The 24,105-nt window shown below is 54.8% G+C and overlaps 1 protein-coding gene across 4 annotated transcripts in view; it reads right to left on the minus strand.

Moving 5' to 3' along the window:
• LOC140903134 (NADH dehydrogenase [ubiquinone] 1 alpha subcomplex subunit 13) overlaps positions 1-17,254 on the minus strand; it is a 57,174-nt gene extending 39,920 nt beyond the window's left edge. Inside the window, exons 1-5 of one of the 4 annotated variants that reach the window (XM_073323971.2) lie at positions 17,101-17,235; positions 15,816-15,894; positions 15,460-15,531; positions 14,124-14,193; positions 9,423-9,670 (exon numbers count right to left, since the gene is read on the minus strand). In XM_073323971.2, the coding sequence (XP_073180072.1) occupies positions 9,551-9,670; positions 14,124-14,193; positions 15,460-15,531; positions 15,816-15,894; positions 17,101-17,194 (435 nt within the window). In that variant the 5' untranslated portion in view covers positions 17,195-17,235 and the 3' untranslated portion in view covers positions 9,423-9,550. Of the gene's footprint in view, positions 1-1,932; positions 2,195-9,422; positions 9,671-14,123; positions 14,194-15,459; positions 15,532-15,815; positions 15,895-17,100 lie in introns of those variants that run through there. The other 3 variants (XM_073323968.2, XM_073323970.2, XM_073323969.2) reach the window with 3 other exon arrangements.
• Between the last annotated feature and the right edge of the window lie 6,851 nt (positions 17,255-24,105).

Genomic DNA, 24,105 nt, shown 5'->3' on the forward strand with positions numbered 1-24,105 from the left:
CAGTGTTCGGGGCCCCACTCAGGAGGAAGCTGCCCCACCACAGCAGACAGAACAGGACCAGCGGGGGCAGAGCCTGGGGCAGGGACCAATCAGAGCCAGGACAGCGATATCTCTCAGTCCCTGCTATGAGTCCAGATGGGGCATGACCCCAGCATACAGCAGGTCCCCCCACCTGCCCTGGGCCAGCCTGCAGGAGTCACCCAGGAGGGGCGCAGCGGGTATCTAAGCAGGGCCCTGGCCCAGCTGGGGATATTCCAGCTCCAGCAGCAGCTTTCTCCGAGTGCTGGGAGTGGAAGAGGGCAGGCTCAGGGTCCCATTTCCAGGAGTGCTTGGCAGGTGGGTCCTTCCAGAGGGCAGGTTGATGCCAGCTGGCCCATCCCAGTAATCCTGGCTTTGAGATGATGCTCTGAGGTGTGCCCCATTCTAGGTCAGCCCATGGGGAACAGCTCTCATCAGGCTGTCCCGTCAGCATGAAGGCTGAGGTACATCGTTGTGTCCCTGATACAAGTGCCACATGATTTCTCTCTCCTTCCCGGAAGAGGTGTCCCTAGGAGAAGGGCCAGGAGCCCCGAGTAGCTGACAGCCCCTCTGCACGTGGGGGCAGGGCTGGGTGACACCCCCAGAGGCTGCAGGCCATACCTTGTGCTTCCTTCATGCCTCCCCTCTGCTTGAATGTGGAGGGGTGCAGCCAATCCTCCCGCCAGGGACAGAGAATGGAAGTCTCCTCTCTCCTTGGCCCTGGTACCCCTCCCTGTGCTCTACAGTGAGATCACAGCGACTGCCCTAATCCAGACCATCCCAGTGCTCTGGACACCTCCAGTGCACCAGAGACAAGGGACATGGGGCTAACAACTGCTGCCAAAGGTGGCAGCTGGATGGCCCTGGATGTCCCAGTAGGTGCAGCCAATTAAGATTCTGTGCCAGCCCCGGGACCTGTCAACTGTGGAAATTGCTCATTTCAGCTACTGAAGTACTCACGGGGCTCATTGGCACAAGAGACAGCCCTGACTAACACAGCCAGGGGAGTGCTTGGCCCTGGCACCGGCTGCCCTCGGATCAGCCCAGAGCTAGCACCCGAGAACTGTACAGCTCACCCGCTGACCAGGCTCATCAAGGGTGTGGTGACAACAGGGAAAGGGTGCGATCAGAAACAGCAGCCAGTGTCAGCCATTGTGCCCCAGCTAGGGCCAGGAAGGGCACACTCTCATGGATCGAGGCAGCCCTGCCTCACCTGGAGAACCCGAAATAGCTCTGCATGCCCAAGGCTCCCTCAAACCGCATCCCAGTGCCTCAGCGAAGGGCAGGGACACACAGCAGGGGGCTCAGAGGAGAGCATCCAACACTGGCTTGCACCTCACACTAGCGTCTGGGGGCATGGCAGTGGGGGCTCTAGTGGGCAGGGTGGCAGGGCTGCGGCAAGCCCATTCCCTGCCCATGCCCGAGAACAGCTGTGGCATGGAAATCAGGGCAGAGGGTGGCACTTTCTCTTCTCTGTCCAGGAACAAACCCTCCAGCATCCCCAGGACTCCAACCCCTCTGGGTCAGCAACTCTGCTGTGTCCTGCCCGCTCCCTTGCAAGCTAGCCCAGACTGCGCCCACTCTGCCCACATCCAGCCTCATGTGCCCTGAAGAGCCAAACAGGAATTCAGCTTCCTAACCCAAGCTTGACAATAGCAAGAAAGAGGTGCGGGCAGGCAACCAGCAGCATGGGCACCTGCTCCAGCCATCCCTGCTTGTGCAGAAACTTTCCCTGCCCACCCTAATCCACTCTGCATCAGCGATGGAACTGCAGGCTCCCAACTACCTGGGGGTCCTGTCCCTTCCCATGGGCTCACACTGGGGCACCTTCTGATCCCACAGTGCCCGGAGCACCAGCGAGCAGGAGACCCTTTCCTGTAGCCCAGCTGCTCTCCCACCTGCAGCTCCACTCACCTGAGGTACCTGAGTGGCTCGATCTGCTCCCCGCTCTGGGTGGACGGGCAGCTCATTTTCCCTGGCTCAGCACGGGGCAGGGGGTACAGCTGTCCCCTCTCTGCCTTGGCTCCCAGCAGCTGGAGCTCCCTGCACTGCTGCTGCTTCTCTGCTCCTCTTCTTTATGGCTTCGAGAGCAGAGCCACCTTCCAGGAGACCGAGCCAGTCATGAGACAGCAGCTGCTGCACGGAAGGAGGGCGATTGGTTGGAGGAACAAGCAAAATCTCCCTCGCCCAATGGGAAACGGGGAATTGGTTAACTCCTTCCAGCCCACATGGCCATCGAGCAGCTTCAACAAGTCCCGTGGCTGGGTTTGCTCCTTAGACGGCGAGTGCCCCAGGTTGAGTCGTGCCCACCCGAGGGAACTGGGGCATCGCTCTGGGGTGGAATGAGCTGGCAGGTCTCAGTACTGTCCTGCTATCACAAATGGAACAGATTGTGACTGGGCAGAGGGGCCAGCCAAGCCGCTAGAATTGGGTTTCCCCATCCACAGAGAGGCATGAAGTGGCACCTGGAGGGAAGCCTGCAACACTGTGCTCCATTCCCAACTGGCCACAGAGCGTGGGGAGAGCCAGAGCGCTCAGCCCGGTGCTGGCTTCACCCCCATGAGCACCAGGGTGGGAGCTCGGCAGATTCCAAACTGCCCTGCACAGAGCAGTTCCCAGGGGCAAGGGAGCCCAGCCCTGCTCGCCCTTACACCAGCGTCACTCCTTCGGCTGCAGTGGAGTCACTCCTGATTGACACTCCAGCGTGAGGTACAGCAGCCGGCTCAAGGCCACAGGGGAGGTTCTGCCCTGGGACGGGGTACCCAGCACAGCCACGGCTGGCAATAAAATAAGGAGAGATTAGTGGGGTCAGTCAAACCCCTGAAGGAGCCTTCATCCCCCACCACTCAGACCGACTCGAGGTCTGGGCATGGTTTGCAGCGAAGAGACCAATAGCCATTTCCTCAGCTGAGTTCTAGCTCCCCAAGGCACCTGCAGAGCCAGCGAGAAGCCGCCTGGAAAGGGCCCTTGCTCAGCTGGTGAAAGCAGCCACCTCGTTACCACCACCCACAATGCACCCAGCCTGGTTCAACCCTCCATATCCCTTCCTGATCCACACAGCAACCCTGAAGCACTATGTCCCCCACAATCCAGCCGGGCAGCTAGCAGGGCCACTCACCGAGCTCCTTGTAAAACGCAGCTCCGAGCCGTCTTCCTTCCCTCTGCAGCTGTTCCCCAATGGCCTCGGAGGCCTGCAGCCCTGCTTGCGGGAGGGAGCAGCAGTGGACAGGATGGGCTTCCGGCTCTGCAGAGAAGACGGCTCCTTCCCCAGCAGATCCTTGGGAGCGGGAGGGGCCTTCCCCAAGTCCCTCCCCCCCAGAGGCAATGCGCCCTCGGGCCCAGCAAGATCTCTTCCACCTGCAATAAGCCTCCTCCAAAGCATGGGGTAGATCATTTAGAACTAGGCAAAGCCCCAGCTACTAGAGTCTAAGGAATCAGACTGCTCCCTGGGTAGGGGCGTAGATGGGGATTTGCTCCTGTAAAGGAAGGGGACCCCAATCGCCACAACACAGAGTAAGTTGCTAAGAAAAGTCTCTCCCCTACGGATGGGAGGTGATTTAACAAAGAGGACGCTGCTGCCTGGACAGCCAAGATCTGACAACCTCCCCGTCGCTGTGAGCAGTTACTGGAGCCTGGCCTGTACGCTGGCTCCTTGCATGGGGGGTGAGTTTCACCCAGCTCAGTCCAGTCCTGCAAACACTTGCACACGTGCTTCACTGTCAGACAGGCAAGCTGCACCAGAGCTATTGTTCCCATGCTTAAAGTTCAGGCCGTTAACCCATCCTCTCTGCACTTGAGCAAGGCTCTTCCCACAGCCCCCGCCCTGGACTCTGACAGAAGCAGGAGGGTGCAGCCACAGCATTCTGAGCATTCAGAATCAGCACAGCCATCAGCGAGGCTACGGGCAGAACACGGTCAGAAATCTTCCCTCTCGGTCCCTAAAATGGGGAGGGTGAAATTAAGCATGTGTATATAAGTGTTTGTAGGATCCAGGCTTCACTATGCGCTCAAAGGGCAAGCTTCAGTTACCACAGCGGAAAGGCAGCCTAGCATCAGCCGGGGACAGCACCTCCTGCTGGGAAGGGTCGATAAAACAGCAGTTCCCACTAGGAAAGAAGCCCAGGACAATACAGGTACTGAAAGAGCAACAAGGTGGGGAGGGGGGTCCTTAAAATAAATTTAAAATTGCCTGTTTTTCAAAATTCATTTTAACAAATCCCTATAATATTTTGGGGGGTGGGGGTGACTGTAGACAGCTGCTAAGGTATTGGCCCTAAGCACTGGGGTTCTGTAGGCAGCACTAACATGCATTTCTAAGTGGGTTAGGCTTTGAATGGCTCTTTCCAGGATTTGCATAGAACAAGCCCCCATTCTTAGCCCCCTCACAGTCCTTTAATAGCCCAACAATGGCCTGCACTACAATTCCTAGAAGCTAAAAGGCCGCACAAGCCTAGTTATTTCCCTCCATGCAGTTCTGCCTGCTGTTAAGGATAAGCGTAAATTCAGTCTGCCAGCTTGACTTTCTCCTGCACTCATTAGATTGTGGCCGTGTTGTTTCAAAGTGAGGCTTTAATCAGGCAGCTGGAGAGACGCGTGCATTTCATGGACCTGATCTTGGTTACATTTTAAAAATACTGGAGCGGAGTTTGAAGTGGGGTTTGTTTTATCTTTTCTTTTTTTAGAAGGATGGAGGTTTCCTCCTTCGTAAGTTCACCACCCCCTTCTTTCCGCTTAACTAATTGCCAACTTGTTCCCTTTGGTTCTGCAGATGGAGGGGAAAAATCCCAGGCTTGCACTGGGTGGGAGGGGGAACCCATCTTTTACATTACACACTCACATCTATGGTACAAGGCAGACTGCTCTCACAGTTAGGACCCTGGTCTGCAATTCAGGAAAGCTGAATTTCTCGCTCTGAATCAGACTTTTCAGGCGACTTTGGCCTACATCTCTCTGGCCCAGATCCTCGAAAGGTATTTAGGTACACAACGTCCATGCCTTTGAGAATCCGGGTCTCTGCACCTAGGCAAAATGAGGACAACACTTCTCCCCACCCCAACTCAGCATTTCTTTCTCGGATGTTTAAACTGCAAAGTCTTCCAGGCAGGAACGGTCTCTCACTCAGTCCTGCACCTAGCACATTGGGGTCTTGATCTCAGCTGGCACCTCGAGACACAACTATAACACAATACTTGGCACTTGCAGATATTAGCCAATTAGCTAATGAAAACACTCGAAGTAGCAGCCTTCCACACCTGCCTTCCATTGCTAGCCCAATTTTGCAGAGGAAAGACTGGACATACTTAGAGGGCTGTGCTGGAAAGCTCCCCTCACCCACGAAGAATTTCAAGTTGACATTTCAGGCAGGTTAGGCTCAGTTGAAAGGAACAAACATTGAAAGAAGCAGAGGGTTATAGGCCCTGATCTGTATAGAAACTATTCGACATTGGTGAGGCCTCATCTGGAGTACTGTGTCCAGTTTTGGGCCCCACACTACAAGAAGGATGTGGATAAATTGGAGAGAGTCCAGCGAAGGGCAACAAAAATGATTAGGGGTCTAGAACACATGACTTATGAGGAGAGGCTGAGGGAGCTGGGATTGTTTAGCCTGCAGAAGAGAAGAATGAGGGGGGATTTGATAGCTGCTTTCAACTACCTGAAAGGGGGTTCCAAAGAGGATGGCTCTAGACTGTTCTCAATGGTAGCAGATGACAGAACAAGGAGTAATGGTCTCAAGTTGCAATGGGAGAGGTTTAGATTGGATATTAGGAAAAACTTTTTCACTATGAGGGTGGTGAAACACTGGAATGCGTTACCTAGGGAGGTGGTAGAATCTCCTTCCTTAGAGGTTTTTAAGGTCAGGCTTGACAAAGCCCTGGCTGGGATGATTTAACTGGGAATTGGTCCTGCTTCGAGCAGGGGGCTGGACTAGATGACCTTCTGGGGTCCCTTCCAACCCTGATATTCTATGATTCTATGAAATTGGTGGGATTTTTTTTTCTTGAATGTCAACTAAAAGGGACACGGTGGGAGAGGGAATATCTTTTATTAGATCAGCTTCTGCTGGTGAAAGAGACAAGCTTTCAAGCTTACAGCAAGCACCTGGACCTGAAGACCTCTGTGGAGCTCAAAAGCTTGTCTCTTTCCCCAACAGAAGTTGGTCCGGTAAATAGACCACCTTCCCCACCTTGTCCCTCTCATATCTGCAACCAACACAGGAAACTACTAAGGACATGCAGTTTAGATACAGAATTTGCCCTGCAGCAGTTATAGCCCAAGCACCAGAGCAGGTGCTAGGGTGGGAGAGCCAGAAAGGGAAACCAACGAATCAACAGACAAGGACCAACATATTCAGAAGCGACTTAGGCACTCAGATTGAAGTCTCACTGAAGTCACTGTTTTAAGTCTGCCTACACTGAAGCCGGGCATGTGATTGGCAGCTCATGTATATGTACTCCTGAGAGCCATGCTCCAGCTCGCTCGCTCGAAAGAGCAGTGAGGAACAGGCAGCATGGGCTGCACAGATGGGGAGGGGTGTGTGTGTCAGGTGGGATTGTGCAGCCCACAGTGAAGCCCCACACCATTGTGTCCTCTCTGCTATTTTTAGTGAACTAGATAGATTAAAGCTAGCACCGGCATGTCTCCACTCGCTGCAGATCACGCCGCCAACTCCAGTGCAGACATACCCTTATTGGCATAGCTGTGTGGGTTAGGGTTGGGGGTAAAAAAGTCACCCCCCGTAACCATAGTTGTGCCAGCGGAAGCCCTCGTGTAGCTGCAGTTACGCTGGGAAGGAAGTCCGAGTGCCATTATGACGTTCTGGGGAACCGGGTTAAGCAAAAAGAACTCTTCGGCATGGTAAGAGCAGCTCCCCCAAGAGGAGGATGTCCTGGGATAGCTTAATGCAGTTCTAGTAAGCCAGGATGGCTCTCCTGGCAAACACTTTTCAGCACAGGCAGAGACTGACACGTTTGAAAATAGGATCTGGACGCCTAAGTGACCCAGACACTTTTTAAAGTTTTACCTCCAAAGCAGAATTGTTAACAAGGAAAACACCACTGGAAATTCCTCCCTGGTGCCATAATTGCAAGTGATGGTGGTAACACAGCTAAGGAGATTTAAAATACCTCTGTGTTTTTTAATGCCACCTGCCCTTTAACACCCCAGGGAAGGGGTTTTAATCCGTTTCTCAGGGTTGTGAAGAACACTGACAGGTGTAATAAGGTGGATACCAGGCTCCCCTCTATCACCCTGGGTACGTGAGAGGGGCCTGTCAGATCCTGTTTAATGAGTCCCTCCACGTCCACCTGGTGCTACACTGGCTTTTTCCCATTTTCTAAAATGCCTATTCATGTCTCCCCTTTGCTCCTATTTCACAGCATCTTAGCTGCCAGCTTGTATTGCTTAGCAACCACACAGCTGTGAGGGTGTGTGTGTGTGGGGAGGGGCAGGCAACCACTCCTTAGATAGAAGTCTTATAGTGCTTTGCCAAGTGGATCCTGGCCAAATCAAGGCACAAGCTGACCTTCTGACTGATGAAAGCATCTGCAGTTTAAGTAACCAATGCTGCTCCTATGATGCACCCTTGCACCCAGGGTTTCAATTCAGCCAGAGCTGTTCGGAGCAGAGCTCCAGTAAATATTTTCAAACCCCATGGAGTTTTTATAGCATGTTGGGAAGGAGCACGGGGGACTCCAGGAAATACTCTCTAAGAATTAAAGCCCAGCCTGTGCCAGCGTGCTGCTCTGGCTAGAGCCCTATTGATTCTCTGAGCACACCTGCCAAGTTTCTGCTCGGCAGACCACATCTGGCCCTGCTGCACAGAAAAGGCAGGCCCTGCTCGTCTCCCTCTGGTGGCGCAAGGCTGTAAGTGAACGCTCAGGGGACAAGCCCGCAAACACAATTCCTTGCCTCCTGTTTGCACAATGCACCCGGGAAGCAACAGCCAGCTCCTCCTCCAGCTCTGCAAAGCCGGAATGACTGCCTGCAGTCCTGCTGCAAAGATCCCCTCCCCATTTCCTGTCTCAGACTCTTGGGTAATGCTGCTCTGCCCTGTTCCTCGCCAGACATGGTAGAAGCAATGCCTGTGTATCTCTAAATGTAGGAATTTCTAGTGCAGGGTCCATCCTGCCCCCTATCCATCAGCACCGGCAACTTCAGAGGAAAGTGCTAGGCACCCTGCAGGGCTAATCTACCCCCAAGGAAAAGCTCTTCCTGATCCCCACTAGAGATTGGGGCTCATGTCCCACAGCAGGAGGGTTTCCAGCTCTTCCAAAGCTGTAGCTATTGGGATAAAAAGATCCCAAATTAATGTCCAATCAACGCTAATCTCTTGGTTTCCAGCTTGTAGCAGTGAGTTGCACAGTCTAGCGCCAGTGTGTGAAAGTCTTCCCTTATCCGCTTTTTAAAGTTGCTTTCAAAAAGCTTCTAAAACCCCTTAAGAGAAGGTGCCATGGGGCAATGGAAGAATTGCTTAATTCAAAGAAATAGAGTCAGCTCCTCTCCAACCTGCCAGCAGGATCCAGACCCATCACAAAAGCTACACCCCAGTCCCATAGACAAGGGTTCTTGGCATCAGCTACAAAGAGAATTGCTCATTTTGGGGCCTGCATGGACATCTGTCGAGATTATTCCTGCTAAATAAAATTGCCCCTTAAAGTGGCAGAGAGAGATTTCCAGTAGCACAGCCATTTTCATTTCCCCCTCCAGTAAAGCGGCTACGATTGGTCGCACTGAGCCTTAGGACAGACACGTGCTGGGTTTTTAAAGCATACGGAAGAAATGAACATAACTTGGGATTTGACCGATCCTTTCTGACACTAGAAATGTGACCTTCTCCCCTCTAGGAGCTGGGAAGACTGAGCTATTGAAACAAGCCCTGGGATCCCCATGGCTAGGGAGGGGTGTGTGTGTGGGCATGTGTCAATTCTCACATTCGCTCTCTTAATAAGCAAGATCAGGAGGCCTTGACTGCGGGGGGATGGGACCCCAATATGTTGACTGCTGCCCAGACCCTTAGTGAGAGACCATGGCCCCAAAGATACTGCATTCTAAATAGGCCAGCCTGGAAAAGGAAGAATTATCTGTACATTCTGGATGGGGAGGCAGACAGGGAACATAAGGACAGATTAGGGGGCAGATTTAGGAGCTAGCCACAGGGTCACTGGGAAAATGAATCCAGCTCTCCCGAGTCCCAGCCCAGTGGCTTAAACACACACCCATCATCCTTTCTCCACATCTCCTCTCCCCAAGAGATACATAATTGAAGGCAAAGGTAGCTAATGGGTCTGGACAGAGCTGGGAGCGTGGCACCAGGACAGCCTGTTAAAGCAGGAGGCTTCGTGCCAAGGATGAAGAGCCCAGGAAGAAGTGCAGACAGCTGTTTAGGAAATAAATGCACACACACATTTCCACCAGACTGTTTAATGTCACACACTTGGAACACATGGCCTTTGAGCATTGCATCTGACATAGATAATGCTACCAGTGCAATAATTGGAGGAACCAGCGGGCTGGGGAGAGTCCTGGCCAAGCTTCAGACATACCACTGCAAGCCAAACTTCTCGTTGTCCAGCTCACTCATAGGCCTGAGGTAATACAGCTCATCTGATGTCGGAGGAACCCAGCGGTCAGTGTGGAATACAGACTCCCCCACCTAGAGAGAAAGAGCTGGTTACTGCAGCTCCTACCAGTACTCCACAGCAGGATCCCTGCAGCCCTGTGCCCTCACCTAGACAATGCAGAGCAGCATCCGGGGGCCCGTGTCTGTGCAGTAGCACCTCGAGTTTCCAAATGAGGGCACATGAAGAGGCACGGACTTGCTGCCACTCAGTTTCATCTTGAGCACAAAGCAGAGCCTCCACTGCAGAGGGGAAGGGGGGACAGGAGGTGCAGCACCCATAAAACACCTCAAAGAACTCAAGTTACCACAAGATAGGTAAACTCTCCTTCTTGGAGTATATGTCCCTCTGGGGGCTCCACTGGAGGAGACTCCCAAGCAGTAACTCAATGCGGAGGCAAATCCAAGATGCTTCAGAGGACTGCATCATCCCTGGAAGCTGGTGAGATGGCATACTGCTTGGCAAAGATATGAGGGAAGACCAAGGTGGAGTCCTACAGATTTCTGTTACGGGAACGCTTTCAGTAGAGCTACAGTTGTGGACGGAGCTCTGCTGGGATGTGCTGTCACTCTAGGAGGGGACTGCATGCACCCTAGCAGATTCATAAGTTAAAATGCGACCCAGAACCCATTTTGACAGTCTTTGGGTAGAAATATGTTGCGCCTTCATCCTCTCTGAAAATGATACAAATAGCCTAGAAGAGGGCCGGAAAGTCTTAGTCCTGTCAAGATAGAAGGCAAGGACCCTTCTGGCATCTAGCACACGTAGGCTAGTCTCCTCTCTGGAGGCATGAGGCTTTGGGTAGAATACTGGTAGGCGGATCTCTTCATTAAAGTGGCTTTCTAAAGAGATCTTCAGAAAGAAGCAAGGATGGGGATGCAGTGTAGCCATATCTCTAGGGAAGGAAGTAAATGGCGGGTCTGCCTTGAGGGCTCCAAGCTCTCCCATTCATCTAGCTGACATAATGACAATGAGGAACCAAGTCTTGAGGGGCAGTGGGAGGAGAGAACAGGTGGTCATTGGTTCAATGGGGGGTTTCTTCTGGGCTCTGAGAACCAAATGAAGGTCCTAGTGTGGAGCCAGGTTTCCTACAAGGGGAAACAAGTTATCTAAGCTCTTGAGGAATCTGGCCCCATAGAGCGGTGGGGAAAAACTGAGGAGCCCTCAGTGGGTTCATGGAAGGCTGTGACAGCACTATGAGTGAGCTCAATGATAGACCCAGTCTCTTTAAATCCAACAGGTAGCCTAGGATCTTGGAGAGTGGAACCTCTGAGGTTTGAGAAGAGTGAAGAGAATACCAGAAATGAAAACGTTCCCACTTCTGAAGGTACGTTTTGGGGGTACTAGATTTCCTGCTCTAGATAGGAGAACCAACTGAACCTTATTCGCACAGGTTAGCTCCTGACTCGAGAACCACCCAGGGACTACGTTCTCAGGTTTAGGGAGAAGTCGGGAGGGATCAGGGTCCCAGAGTTCTGTGATCCTTCCTGATGTGAAGTCAGAAAGGCATTGCCACTGAGAGGTGGAGGAGGTTCAAGTACCAAAAATTGCCTTGGCCGGTGTGGCACTAGGAGGATAATTCTAGCTCGGATGTGGTTTGATTAGGGTTTTGAGAATTAGAGTTAGAGGTGGACAAGCATACAGTGTTATCAAGGTCACAGTGTTATCAGGGTATCTCCCAATGAGTTGTAGCTATAGCCTTCCTTGGAGCAGAAAAGATGACATTGCATTGTCTGGTCTGGCAGAGGTCTGTTTCTGGAATACCCCAGGTCTGGCAGATGCTATGGATGACAGAATCGTTGAGCTCCCATTTGTGGTCCTGATGGAAGTTCCTGCTCAGGGAGCCTTTCAGGTTACTGGAATACAGCTGCAGACAAAAATCTCATTGGTCTGATGGGAAATGTACCAGTTCCACAGCTTTAGCGACTCTGCGCACAAGGACTGTGATCTTGCTCCACCCAGTCAGTTGTTAGAATACACTGCTGTCCTGTTGTCCTGATTTATCCTGACTGAGTGGCCCTGTGTGGTGTAATGTGAAAGAAGTTTTGACAAGCATATCAAACTGCTATTGGCTCCAGAATGTTGATGTGAAGCATGACCTCTTGTGCAAACTACTTGTCCAGGGCTGGATCCCCTTGGAGGTGAACCCTACATCCCTAAAGAGAAGTGTCTGTTGTGAGGATCTTTGAGGGCGGGAGGTATGTGAGAATGGGGTTTCCACACTTCAGTGGGTTCTTCCACCACCTGAGAGAGTCCAGAACTTTTTGAGGTACTGTGATGCACTGAGGGCAAATGCAGACCGTAACTTCATCTGAAGGAATCCGAGGTCCAAAGGTGGAGGCCAACATGTGGCCCAAGAATTGTACTTGGTTTCTTGCAGTTCTTTGCAGGCTGTGTTGTATCACCAAGATTAGACAGGACAGAGTGGAGAATCTCTCTTTCAGGAGACAGCATGCCTAGAGCAGCTCTGCTTAAGTCTATTCTTTGAACTGGGCTCAATGTAGACTTCTTCTGATTGATAAGAAGGCCCAGAGACTGAAACAGGGCTAGTGCCAAATAGATTCTAGAATTGATCGACCCCTGAGGAGACAGGGTTGGGGAGAAATACTGCCTTACCTGGGGTTGAAGAGGACTTTGCTGTTGGGGAGGAGTTTTCCTCCATCTATGGGTCCTCCTGTTCTCGGTTGCTTCCCAGTGCTGAAGGAAAAGAAGATACTGAGAGGGTGGTGGGGGGGAGGAGGATCCTAAAGTGCTTGCGAGTGATGTGCTACTTGTAGGTATTGGGGTCTTTCTGGTTGGTACATCAGACATAGGTGCCAGTACTGAAGATTGGAGGTCTGACTGCAGTTCAGTCCAGGAGGATTGCAGTTGCAGGAGTCTGAGCTGTACGGGGGAACGCCAATGCTGAGGTGGTGAGCCCAGTAATGGAGAGGCTTGTTGACGAACTTCTCTGACTTCAGAGCTCTGGTGCAGGAAAATCAATGGTACCGGAGCGTGAATAAGAGCCCTGTGCGCATCTTGATGCCAAGAGGTGTCAGTTGGTACAAGGTAGATGGCTCCCTGTGCTGGCTATTCTCCACAGGCTGCTTCCTGTGCAGTACTGGTGTCTCAGAGCTGGCACCAGATGGAGCCTCAGCTGTACCCCTCGAGCAATGTGAGGACTCCTTAGAGTGGGATTTATAGGGTGACCTACTCCTCTTCCTAGTTTCCCTGGTTTCTTCTTAAAAGGTGCTGCTGAAGCTGCCAACAGCCACGGGAGCAGCCTGAGATATTGAGGCCAATGTACAGGCTGGTGAAGCAGATCTCACTGGAGCTAGTGAGCGCTTCATTAGGAGGAGTTTCAGTTTAGCCTCTATCCTTTCAAGACATGCCTTTAAATCCCATGCAGACCTTCCACTTTGATGGGACATCTCTGAGGCAGCGGAGGCAGCTCAAATGGCCATCACTTTGGGGAAAAGCTGCCTGGCAGGGCTTAAAACCTGGCGTCTTCCGCATAACCCAGAGAGGTACTAGACCAAAAACAGGCAGTGTTAAGACTAAAAAGAAATAAAATAACTAAACAAAGCAACGGATAAACTAAGAGAATAGCTAGGTTAAGAAATGTGGGAAGCTGAGAATTAGCAGACATGCAATGGCTCCATCTCGAGCCACAGGCAGTTGCAAGGGAACTGAGTGGCAGCGGCCCTGTGCCTTCTTATATACTGTTGTTTGGAGGCATGAGGCGCTGCTCTGCCCAGGTGCGGCCCAAAGACACTGCTCTGCGTTCTCTGGTGGAGAGCGCATGGGTGCACATGCATCCTACCGTGGAGCACTCATAGGGACACACACTTGAAGAAAAATTCCCTGCTGCTGACTGCACTGTAGCTGCTCCCGGGATAAATAGGACTTCAGTTTGAGCTCCCCAGATGAAACTTTAGCAGGTGTCTCAAACAGCAGTGACCATTGCAAGGCTGAGACCCTGCATGTTCTGCAAACATCCCCTCGGGGCATTAACATACCGCAATCGAGAAGCCCTTGATTTCCCCTGTAGGCTCACAGAACATGCCAGTCTCTCCCAGCACAGAACACTATTTTTCCTCTAATCACATTCACTCCTGTCCTATGTATCAGGGCTCGAATGCAACCCAGCATGACTAGAATAAAGTGTTGGTCCCACCCTGCTTAGTATCAGCTGTGCATGCTCTCATTCATACCCTCTCCTTAGGCGGCCACCTGGCATTAATGCCTTCCTTCATAATCGCATTATCTGAGCCTGCTGAGAAAACCAAAAGGTAGACTGAACCAGCCTCTTGAATTATTAATTTCTACCACTGGTTATAAGTGACCTTTGGGATACTCATTACAAGTCACCTCCTCATGCACTATTGCCAAAAACACTAATGATCTGGTGTCAGTAACTTCCACCAACTTTCCTCCCACCCCACCCTCTATCCCAAACTGTATGTTACTCCCCCTTGCCCTTTGCTACTAGCATTGCAAGGCACAAACCTTCCACCCAGGAACATCTTTCATGATTTTGGCCTCCTCCTCGAGATTCTCCCGTAAGAGCCGCAGTGTCCTTAAGCAGAAAGAAAAGCCTGTGTCTGGATCAGAAGTCATTGGGTGGCAGTCTCTTCCCTGCACCATGCAGAAGTCAGACTAGAGGATCTTTACTGACCCTGCTAGCCCTAAGTTTGTTTCAGAGGCGATCAGGTTGCCATGGGCCACGTTTTAAACAGTATACTATTCTGTTTGAAGTACCCACAAACACCCAGTGAAATTAGCACAGGTACCTGGGGGAGCCTTAACCAACTTCTCTACAGATGACAACAACCAGGTTCACCTTTCATAAGGCACAGAATCCTGGCACAGCAGGCCTCAAGCTACAAAGAGATACTGTTTTTGTGGTCAAAGATTTTGCTCCTGAAGCGGTTTCCACATGCGGTCTGCAGTACTTTCAGGCCTTGCAAAGCAATGGACCTGTCAACACCCTTTGGAGAGATGAAGTGGTGCCTTGTCTCTGTTAACAGGGGTTCCTTCAATGCAGGAAGGAACCTTGCAGGGCTCCAAAGGATTCACATGCAGGGACCCACCAGGGTACCAGCTGGCACAGGTCTTCAGTCTGCATCCAGAATGATATGGGCCTTACACAGACTGGGCTCTGCCCTGAAGAGCTTCCAGTATAAGAGACAAAACAGAACATTGCTGGTGTGGGGGAATGGATACAACATATAAGCAAAATTAACGAGCTCATGTTATGCACCAGCTTTGGCATTTCCAGTCAGGTCCCGTCAGCCTGCTCACTCGCTGCTACCCCAATCCCCTCAAACACATGCCATTCACGGCCAGTAGTTAGGGTCAGGTTATGGAAGGGGGACAAGAAGCTAGGCCATCCCCTTACATTCATCTGCTGAGTCCTCTGGGACGGAAGCTTCCCTCACAGCTCATCAAATCAGAAGCTCCAGTCCCATCATGCAGTGTGAGGCAGAGCTAGTCCTGCATGGTTCTCTGGGTGCAAAAAAAGGACAGCATTGCCCTATGCAGGGGGATGGAGCCTGCAGCCCCTACAAATACCGGGACATCAGCAACAGCACAGTAAACCGCTGTTCAAGATATTAAGGTATACCTGGGTCTTTATACAATAGCTAGTAGGGGTATGACAGTGGTACAGCAACCATGACAAGGGCCCAGCAAGTGCAAAATATTACCCCTCCTTAGGGAAGACTGTTAGTCACCACAAGGCCCTCCCCAAAGCAAAGGCTGAGCAAGGCAGGTAAATGTGGTGGCATGTAGAGTCGGGTACCCTGAATCTAAATGATCAGCTTCAGGGTGGGGATGAACTTACCTTCGATCAGACTCTGCTTGCAGAAGGGGAAACAAAGCGATACGGGTTTCCAGATCCTCAATTTGCAGGCGCCTGGTACCAAAGATAAGGTTTGAAGAGTGGATTTCTTATCTGAGAATCCAAAGGACCATTTCTGTATCTTCATTTCAAAAACGCCTGTACTAAGAACACTAGACTACCACGCCACTCAGTTGTCACACACACATCAGCCAGAATTCCCAGCCTTCTGCAATACATCCTCACACTACACAAAGACAGGAGACCAGTCAGCCTGCGGATGCTCGCCCCTTTCTCCAGTCAGGCCACATTGTATAGCATACGGGGGAAGAACACAAAGATGCCCAACAGACATTTACCTTCTCTCTCTGTTCCACTTGACCAGGTTGTAGTAACCCAGGAGCAGGCTGCCAATGCCAATGGCAAACAAGCTATAACCTACCAGAAGAAAGAGGGAAATTCACTGGGCTGTCCTGGGTCAGAGCTTCCCTTAAGCCTCTCACCCCCTGCAAGCAGAGCCCCTCAAATGGCAGTACCTCATAAAAAGTTGTGGTAACTGCCTCGAAACGGGGGGGGGGGGCGGGCATGACGATGGGGGCAAGGGCAGTAACAGCCCGGGGGGGTCGACATGGGGCGGGAGAGGAGCAAGACAGTAAGAGCCTGGAAGTGGAGGGAGACTGGGAGAGGTGCAGTAACAGCTCCAGGGGATGGAGATTGGGGGTGAGGGGCGGTAACACCCCCGGGGGGGGGGAAATGGAGGGGAGGGGCGGTAACAGCCCGGGAAGGATGAGGGGGATGGAGATTGGGGGGAGAGGCGGTAACAGCCCCGGGGGGGGGGGAAGGAGAGGCAGACTACGGGGGGAGGGGCGGGTAACAGCCCGGGAAGGATGAGGGGGATGGAGATTGGGGGGAGAGGCGGTAACAGCCCCGGGGGGGGAGAAGGAGAGGGAGACTGCGGGGGGAGGGGCGGTAACAGCCCCAGGGGGGGGAAGGGGAGGGAGACTGCGGGGGGAGGGGCGGTAACAGCCCCGGGGGAGGAAGGGGAGGGAGACTGCGGGGGGAGGGGCGGTAACAGCCCCGGGGGGGGGAAGGGGAGGGAGACTGCGGGGGAGGGGCGGTAACAGCCCCGGGGGGGGAAGGGGAGGGAGACTGCGGGGGAGGGGCGGTAACAGCCCCGGGGGGGGAAGGGGAGGGAGACTGCGGGGGAGGGGCGGTAACAGCCCCGGGGGGGGAAGGGGAGGGAGACTGCGGGGGGAGGGGCGGTAACAGCCCCGGGGGGGGGAAGGGGAGGGAGACTGCGGGGGGAGGGGCGGTAACAGCCCCGGGGGGGGAAGGGGAGGGAGACTGGGGGGGAGGGGCGGTAACAGCCCCGGGGGGGGAAGGGGAGGGAGACTGGGGGGGAGGGGCGGTAACAGCCCCGGGGGGGAAGGGGAGGGAGACTGCGGGGGGAGGGGCGGTAACAGCCCCGGGGGGGGAAGGGGAGGGAGACTGGGGGGGAGGGGCGGTAACAGCCCCGGGGGGAAGGGGAGGGAGACTGCGGGGGGAGGGGCGGTAACAGCCCCGGGGGGGGGAAGGGGAGGGAGACTGGGGGGGAGGGGCGGTAACAGCCCCGGGGGGAAGGGGGGCTCCACCCCCCGCACTGACCCGAGAGCCCCCGGCGGGGCAGGTGCCGCTTGTAGTCGATGGGCCCGTAGCCCCCCGGGGGGGGCATGTCCTGCTTCACCTTCACCGCCGCCATCCTCGCCGCCCCCCCCCCGCGAGCAGGCGCACGTCACTGCCGGCTCGTTACCACGCTCACCCGGAAGTGACGACGAGACGCTGCGCTGCCGCCATATTGGAAACGTGCTGTCTCGTCACGTGACCGCAGCGTCGGGCTCCTCCGCCTGAAAGGGCCTGCGGCGCTGCCGGCCTCGCGCCTTCCGCACCCCCACGAGCCACGGGCAGTTCGAGACCCGCCTTCCCCGCCCCGCCCCGGCCGAGGCTGCTGCGTTGGCCACAAACAACAACAGCAGGAGCCCGGGAGAGAACTCAGGAGTCCGGCCTGCCCCGCCCCCGCTCCTACCACTGGGCCTCGCTCCCCTCCCACAGCCAGGGAGAGAACCCAGGAGTCCGGCCCCGCCCCCGCTCCTACCACTGGGCCTCGCTCCCCTCCCACAGCCAGGGAGAGAACCCAGGAGTCCGGCCCCGCCCCCGCTCCTACCACTGGGCCTCGCTCCCCTCCCACAGCCAGGGAGAGAACCCAGGAGTCCGGCCCCTCCCCCGCTCTAACCACTAGGCCCCGCTCCCCTCCCAGAGCCAGGGAGAGAACCCAGGAGTCCGGCCCTGCCCCCGCTCTAACCACTAGTCCCTGCTCCCCTCCCACAGCCAGGGAGAGAACCCAGGAGTCCGGCCCCCCTGCTCTAACCACTAGACCCCGCTCCCCTCCCACAGCCAGGGAGAGAACCCAGGAGTCCGGCCCCCCTGCTCTAACCACTAGGCCCCGCTCCCCTCCCACAGCCAGGGAGAGAACCCAGGAGTCCAGCCCCTCCCCCGCTCTAACCACTAGGCCCCGCTCCCCTCCCAGAGCCAGGGAGAGAACCCAGGAGTCCAGCCCCTCCCCCGCTCTAACCACTAGGCCCCGCTCCCCTCCCACAGCCAGGGAGAGAACCCAGGAGTCCGGCCCCCCTGCTCTAACCACTAGACCCCGCTCCCCTCCCACAGCCAGGGAGAGAACCCAGGAGTCCGGCCCCCCTGCTCTAACCACTAGGCCCCGCTCCCCTCCCACAGCCAGGGAGAGAACCCAGGAGTCCAGCCCCTCCCCCGCTCTAACCACTAGGCCCCGCTCCCCTCCCAGAGCCAGGGAGAGAACCCAGGAGTCCAGCCCCTCCCCCGCTCTAACCACTAGGCCCCGCTCCCCTCCCACAGCCAGGGAGAGAACCCAGGAGTCCGGCCCCCCCACTCTAACCACTAGTCCCTGCTCCCCTCCCACAACCAGGGAGAGAACCCAGAAGTCCGGCCTGCCCCTGCTCCCACCACTAGACCCCGCTCCCCTCCCACAGCCAGGGAGAGAACCCAGGAGTCCGGCCCTGCCCCCGCTCCCACCACTAGGCCCCGCTCCCCTCCCACAGCCAAGGAGAGAGCACAGGAGTCTGGCCCCCCTGCTCTAACCACTAGACCCCGCTCCCCTCCCACAGCCAGGGAGAGAACCCAGGAGTCCGGCCCTGCCCCCGCTCCCACCACTAGGCCCCGCTCCCCTCCCACAGCCAAGGAGAGAACACAGGAGTCTGGCCCCTCTCTCGCTCTAACCACTAGACCCCGCTCCCTTCCCACAGCCAGGGAGAGAACCCAGGAGTCTGGCCCCGCCCCTGCTCTCACCACTAGACCCCGCTCCCCTCACAGAGCTGGACATACAAGGACCCCAGGCCTTTCCACCTTCAGAATGAAGTCCAGGCCCCAGCTTTTTCTCCTGCTTTCCCACACTAGCAGTGATCAGCAGGCAAGGCTGGGAACGTATCCGTTGATTGGACAGGATAATTAGCAGAGTCCAACAACCCCTTGGTGGAAAAGCCCTAGAAAATGGAATAGAAAATTATCACCTACCTTGGTTTTTAGTACCTCCTATAAAACGTAACTGAGGATTAAATCCCTGCAGTGGGATGGACTGCAAACCCAACTGTAAGTAGAAGTTACCACCTTTCTCTGTTTGATTAGGCTGGTTTAACAGAATGCTATCGGACGCTTAAGTTGTGCTGTGGCTAGATGGGCTTTCTCCATTTACCACTGAGAGTCAGTTTTGATACAGCCCTAGGCTGTTTATAGACAAGGACTGGTTCCACAGTATTTGTCTATAAACCCAAAATGCCAGTTTGAGAGTCAGATACATGGTGGCCTGGACGGGACCTTCTGTACCTAGGTCTGAGCTTAGCCACTGAGTTTTGGTCTTGACAGTGCATAGAACTGTCTGCAGGACGTAACAAAAGGAAGCTGAACTCATTCAGGTGCTTTTCCGTGGTTCTCAGCCAGGGCTTTGGGGGTCCCCTTCGGGGCCGCGAGCAGGTTTCTTGGGGGCTGCCAAACGGCACCAGTGTTAGACTCACTGGGGTCCAGAGAAGAAAGCTGAAGCGGGTAAGCCCTGAGCCCTGCCACCTGGGGCTGAAGCAGAAGCCTAAGAAACTTAGCTTCTCGGTGCTCCCTGGGGTTTTGGGCCCCGAAATGCCAGCTGTGGCTTTTATATGCAGAAAACCAGATGTTGTGCCACAAGTGGAGTTTTTGCGCAGTCAGGGGCCCTCCGAAAGACAAAGGTTGAGAACCCCTAGTCTAAGCGAGGCTGTGAAGGGTTATAGTGATCTGCAGCTCAGCCAGTGGCGCCTCCGATTGTTCTTTTCCTGGCACTAGATGGCGCCCCTCCCTCACCATTATTGCAGGGTACCCTTGGAATTGAAATGCCCCATGATTTTAAAAAGAGCATTTGCTCGGCCAGGGGTGACTAGGTTCCTTACAGATGCTGTGTTTTGGATGTATGTGATTTTCCAACCCCCGGGTACACACCAATCCGGAAGCTTGACTAAATAAAACCTGCAGGAGCCACAGCAGCCACCCCCCTCTCTCGTCACCCTCCATTCTCGGCACAGGGGGTAAACGTACAGGGCAGCAGAGCTGGGGAGTGGGCAGGAGGGCAGTGTCTCTGCACTAATTGCCTAGGCATGTTGTACACAAGCTTGAAGGCACTGCCTAATACCTAGTGTTTCTAGTGGATGTTAAAAACCCCTGGCTTCCCAAGGGAGTTACAGGAGCCCTAGCAACTCAACAGGGAAGGGGAGGGAATGAAGGAGTCACAGAGGAGCCATGGCTCTGCTAAGGGGAATGGCAAGAAAGGGTTAAAAAGAAGGGGGTAAACAGCCTGCATTTTGGGATGCGGGAAGGGACAATGCATGACCCTCACCATGCACAGATCCTAGAGACCACCGTCTCTGTGGTCTGTGCAGGGAGGGTGCTGCAGATGTGGCTGACCCTTCACCCCTCCCCCCCCCCCACATGCTGGGGCCCCTCTGCACAGGATCGACTGGGCACCATTGCGCCCCGATGTTTAAAGAGCTGCTGTGTTCAGCACCAGAGGTGGCTGGATTTCAGCAGCAGGCAAATGGTGTAGGTTTGTATAACGTGTCGGGAGCTGGTTGATGATGTTTACATTGCTGTTAAGAGAAAATTGATTTGGAAGCCTGGGATTTTAACGTTATAAAGAGGTTGAAACTGTAGGTCCCAGGTGAACCTTGCTGTCACCTCACTGGGATAAAGGGAGCTGCTGTGTCCCCGAGGAATGTAGTGATGGCCCAGAGCCGTCAGCCGATACCAGGGTTTTGTTTGGTACAGCTCACGAGCCCCACAGCGAGGGAGGAGACCGACGTAGGTTGGAGGTTTGGTAAGGGCAGATACTCGGAGCTAGCCCTCACGCTCTGACTCCTGGTAGGGAGGAGGCTGTGTGTGCACACGTGCTATGCAGGCAGATTGGACAGGGTGCGGTAAAGCTTCTGCCAGGCAGAAAAACCTGGGTGTGAATTTAAGATCCTGACACAGCTGAGAAATGGCCAGAGCGGGGTCACATCTACCAGCTGCCCCGGGCCCTTGAAATGCCAGTGATACCAGGAGCGATGACGGTGTCAGAACAGGACTTTTTGCTGCTTTGGAGTTTAATTTTATCCCACATTATAGACTTATCTGTTCTTGACATTTTGTCACCCTGTTATTCCTGGCAACACTTTAAACATAAAGCAGTAACTCACAAGGGGGAAGGAAGTGTTGGCAGGTGCTTAGAGTGATGAGACCAGGGATCAAGACTGCTGGATTCTGCTGCCAGCCTGGGGTGGGAATTGAGGGCTACAGCAGGAAGATGGCGAGACAAGACTACTGGGTTCTGTTCCCAGCTTTTGGAGGGAGTAGGATCTAGGAAGCTGGTACGGAGGACTGGGAGATAGGACTCCTGGATCTGCTCCTGCCTGACTGTGTGATCTCAGGTAAATACTGTTAACCACTCCGTGCCTCAGTTTCCCCATTTGTACAATGGGGTCTAATGACATGCATCAAGTTCCTGAGTTCCCCAGCTGACAAGCTCTAGCAAAGGGAAAAGTAGTATTCATGCACCATTCTAATCATGCAATAGTGAACCTATCTGACAGCTTAGGGGAGGAGTAAGAGGGGAAAACTGCCATGGCACCTTGTCTAAAGTGCAAGGGTGGTCAAAACTGGTGCCCGACCCTCCCCGCCTAGGGATTGAAGCCAGCAGCTCTCAACAATGAGCCTGCGAGGAACTTTGCCCTGGCCAAACCAGTGGGAGCTGGGCTGAGCTGGTGGCAGGCGAGAGTATCCTTGCCGGAGGGGAGGAGCCAGGCCGAGCTGGCCAAGGCAGATGTCACTCTTTGCACAGCAGGAGCAGAATTAAAAGGAGCGTTCTGCTTGGAATTGGCCTGCAGGCTGATGGCAGCAACTCCCACAAGCAGCAATGGTGTCTGGGCAGGTGCGATCTGCTCCTCCCCAGAGAACTGCTCCCGTGCCCTGCCTCCCGCTCGCCCCCGGGCTCGGCTGGTCACTCCAGAAAACTCATTTTCGCACCTCCTACCCGTCGCTCTTTGGGGTTTATTTAAGGCTTTATTAAAAGCGCCCGTGGAGCGGCGCAGTGTAAACAGGCCCATGCAGTGCCTGGAGCAGCCCCGCCTCTCCAGCGCAGGAAGAGAGCCACGCCGCTGCGCCACTGGCCAGGAATCTCCTTGCACCCTTTCTGCTCCAGCACAGGCCCCACGGCGTGCCACCCGCTGGAAGAACTACATGGGCTTATGCAACCAGCCCTCCCTCCACGGGTTTCCCCTTCCCTCCCTGAGCCAGTGACCTCAGCCATAGCCTGGCTGCAGGGGATGATACAGCTCGAGAAGCCCAAGTCTTCTTACCAGCAGTTGCTGAGCTGCGGAACTCCTTGCCACAGGAGAAGAGACTGAGCCCTCTTCGGCTCCCGGCCACTTTCAGGTCAAGCTGCAGGCCTTCCCTCAGTAACCACACCATGGCCAAACTGCACTGGGGATCAAGAAGAGCAGAAGAGGGGGTAGCCTCTGGCATCTGGGAAGGAGGAGCCACTGGGTGTCAATTAAATCAGCATGTAGGGCACTTAGGTGCCACTGTAATTGGCATTTCACACGGCACTGAACCTGTCAGACAGGTCACTGCTAACCTGGGCTGGCTTTGAACAGCAACCTCCAGGTGAAACTCCCTGAGCCCCGGGTCCCTGAGCTGTCACGCCTCAGTCAGAGGCAGTGACCGTCCGTGGTGGGCAGCATTGCTCTGGGACCCAAGGGAGCAAGAGGAGTCCACAGCCCTTACGTGGCCCTGTATCCCCTACTCAGGGCTAGAGCAGCTGAGGCTGCTTGAGCACCTGCAGCCTGGCGGGAGGCTCCAGGAGGCCTAGAACCCCCCAACTGGAGGGTCACATTTGTCCTTCGTTGGGGGTTGGAGCATTGACCCAGAGCCTAGGGCTGGAAGGATGGGTGTGGGGAGGGAATCATTAAAGCAATTACTGGCTCCGGTTTGATTATTTTTATTTTATAAAAGTTCCTTCTTTGGCCACCAAGCTCCCTGCTGCTTCCTAAGCTGGTGAATGTTTCAGAGCAAGGTCACTCTTGGTTTAGCTCTAATCAGGGCTCATAATCACTCAGCTGCTGCAGACTTAACAACATTGCAGATGGTCAGACCAAGATCTCGCATAGCAGACAGGACCGGGTATCTCAGACGTGCAGCAGGCTCCTTCCCTGCAGGCTACAGCCATGGCTTCGCCGGAGCCCCCGCTCCCAGGGAGACGTGGGGTCTCTCCTGCTCCCCATGGAAGGAGAGGTAGTGACCAGGCATTCCCCAGCCAGCCAGAGCGCCCCTTCCCTCTAGCCCCTCAGCGGTACTGGAGACAAAGCACGCACGCTCGGTTGAGTTTGTGCCTCTGAGTGTGACGAGCACCCTGCAGGTCTGCGCTGTTCCCGCAACATCAGGCGGTCTTGGGGGCTGGGGTGGGAAACCATTGCTTCCTCGTGGGCCCCTCCCCCCCCATTTCTTGAGCACCCCAGGCACTTGCCTGGACGAGACACGGTGCAGCAGGGATGGGCTGCTACACACCACCACAACAACACACACACACACACACACACAACAACAAACGTGGCTCTGCAGGGCAGGCAGTGCTGGGAGATGCCCTGCATCCAGCGACTCTGCCCCGCCCCGGATCTGGGCTTCTTGGCGCAGGGCCAAGCCGGTGCCTAGGCTGCAATGCAGCCTGCCTCCACTAGGGGGTAGATTGAGCTCACCCAGCTCAGCAGGGTTTCAGAGGCCACAGGGCTCCAGTTCCGCCCTCCCTCCCCCACCCTTACAGCATTCCCCCCCCCCCCCGCCCCATTGTGCTAGGCCCCATGTGCCTGGCTGTGATTTTATAGATGCCACTTCTCCCACCCCCCTGCCCCCATTTCACAGGTGACGGCTAATCTGTGTCAGTGGAGGGCCAGAGCGCACTGTGTTAACCCTTGCACGGCCGGCGTTTTCCAGTCTGCCCGCTGAAGGAGGGTTTTCGAAAGGGGTGGGCGAGCATAGGCCACCATACTCGCAGCAGCCAAAGGGTTAAGCTCTAGATTTCACCCGCTCCTACTG

The sequence above is a fragment of the Lepidochelys kempii genome, chromosome 25 (assembly GCF_965140285.1).
Source record: "Lepidochelys kempii isolate rLepKem1 chromosome 25, rLepKem1.hap1, whole genome shotgun sequence".
NCBI lineage: Eukaryota > Metazoa > Chordata > Testudines > Cheloniidae > Lepidochelys > Lepidochelys kempii.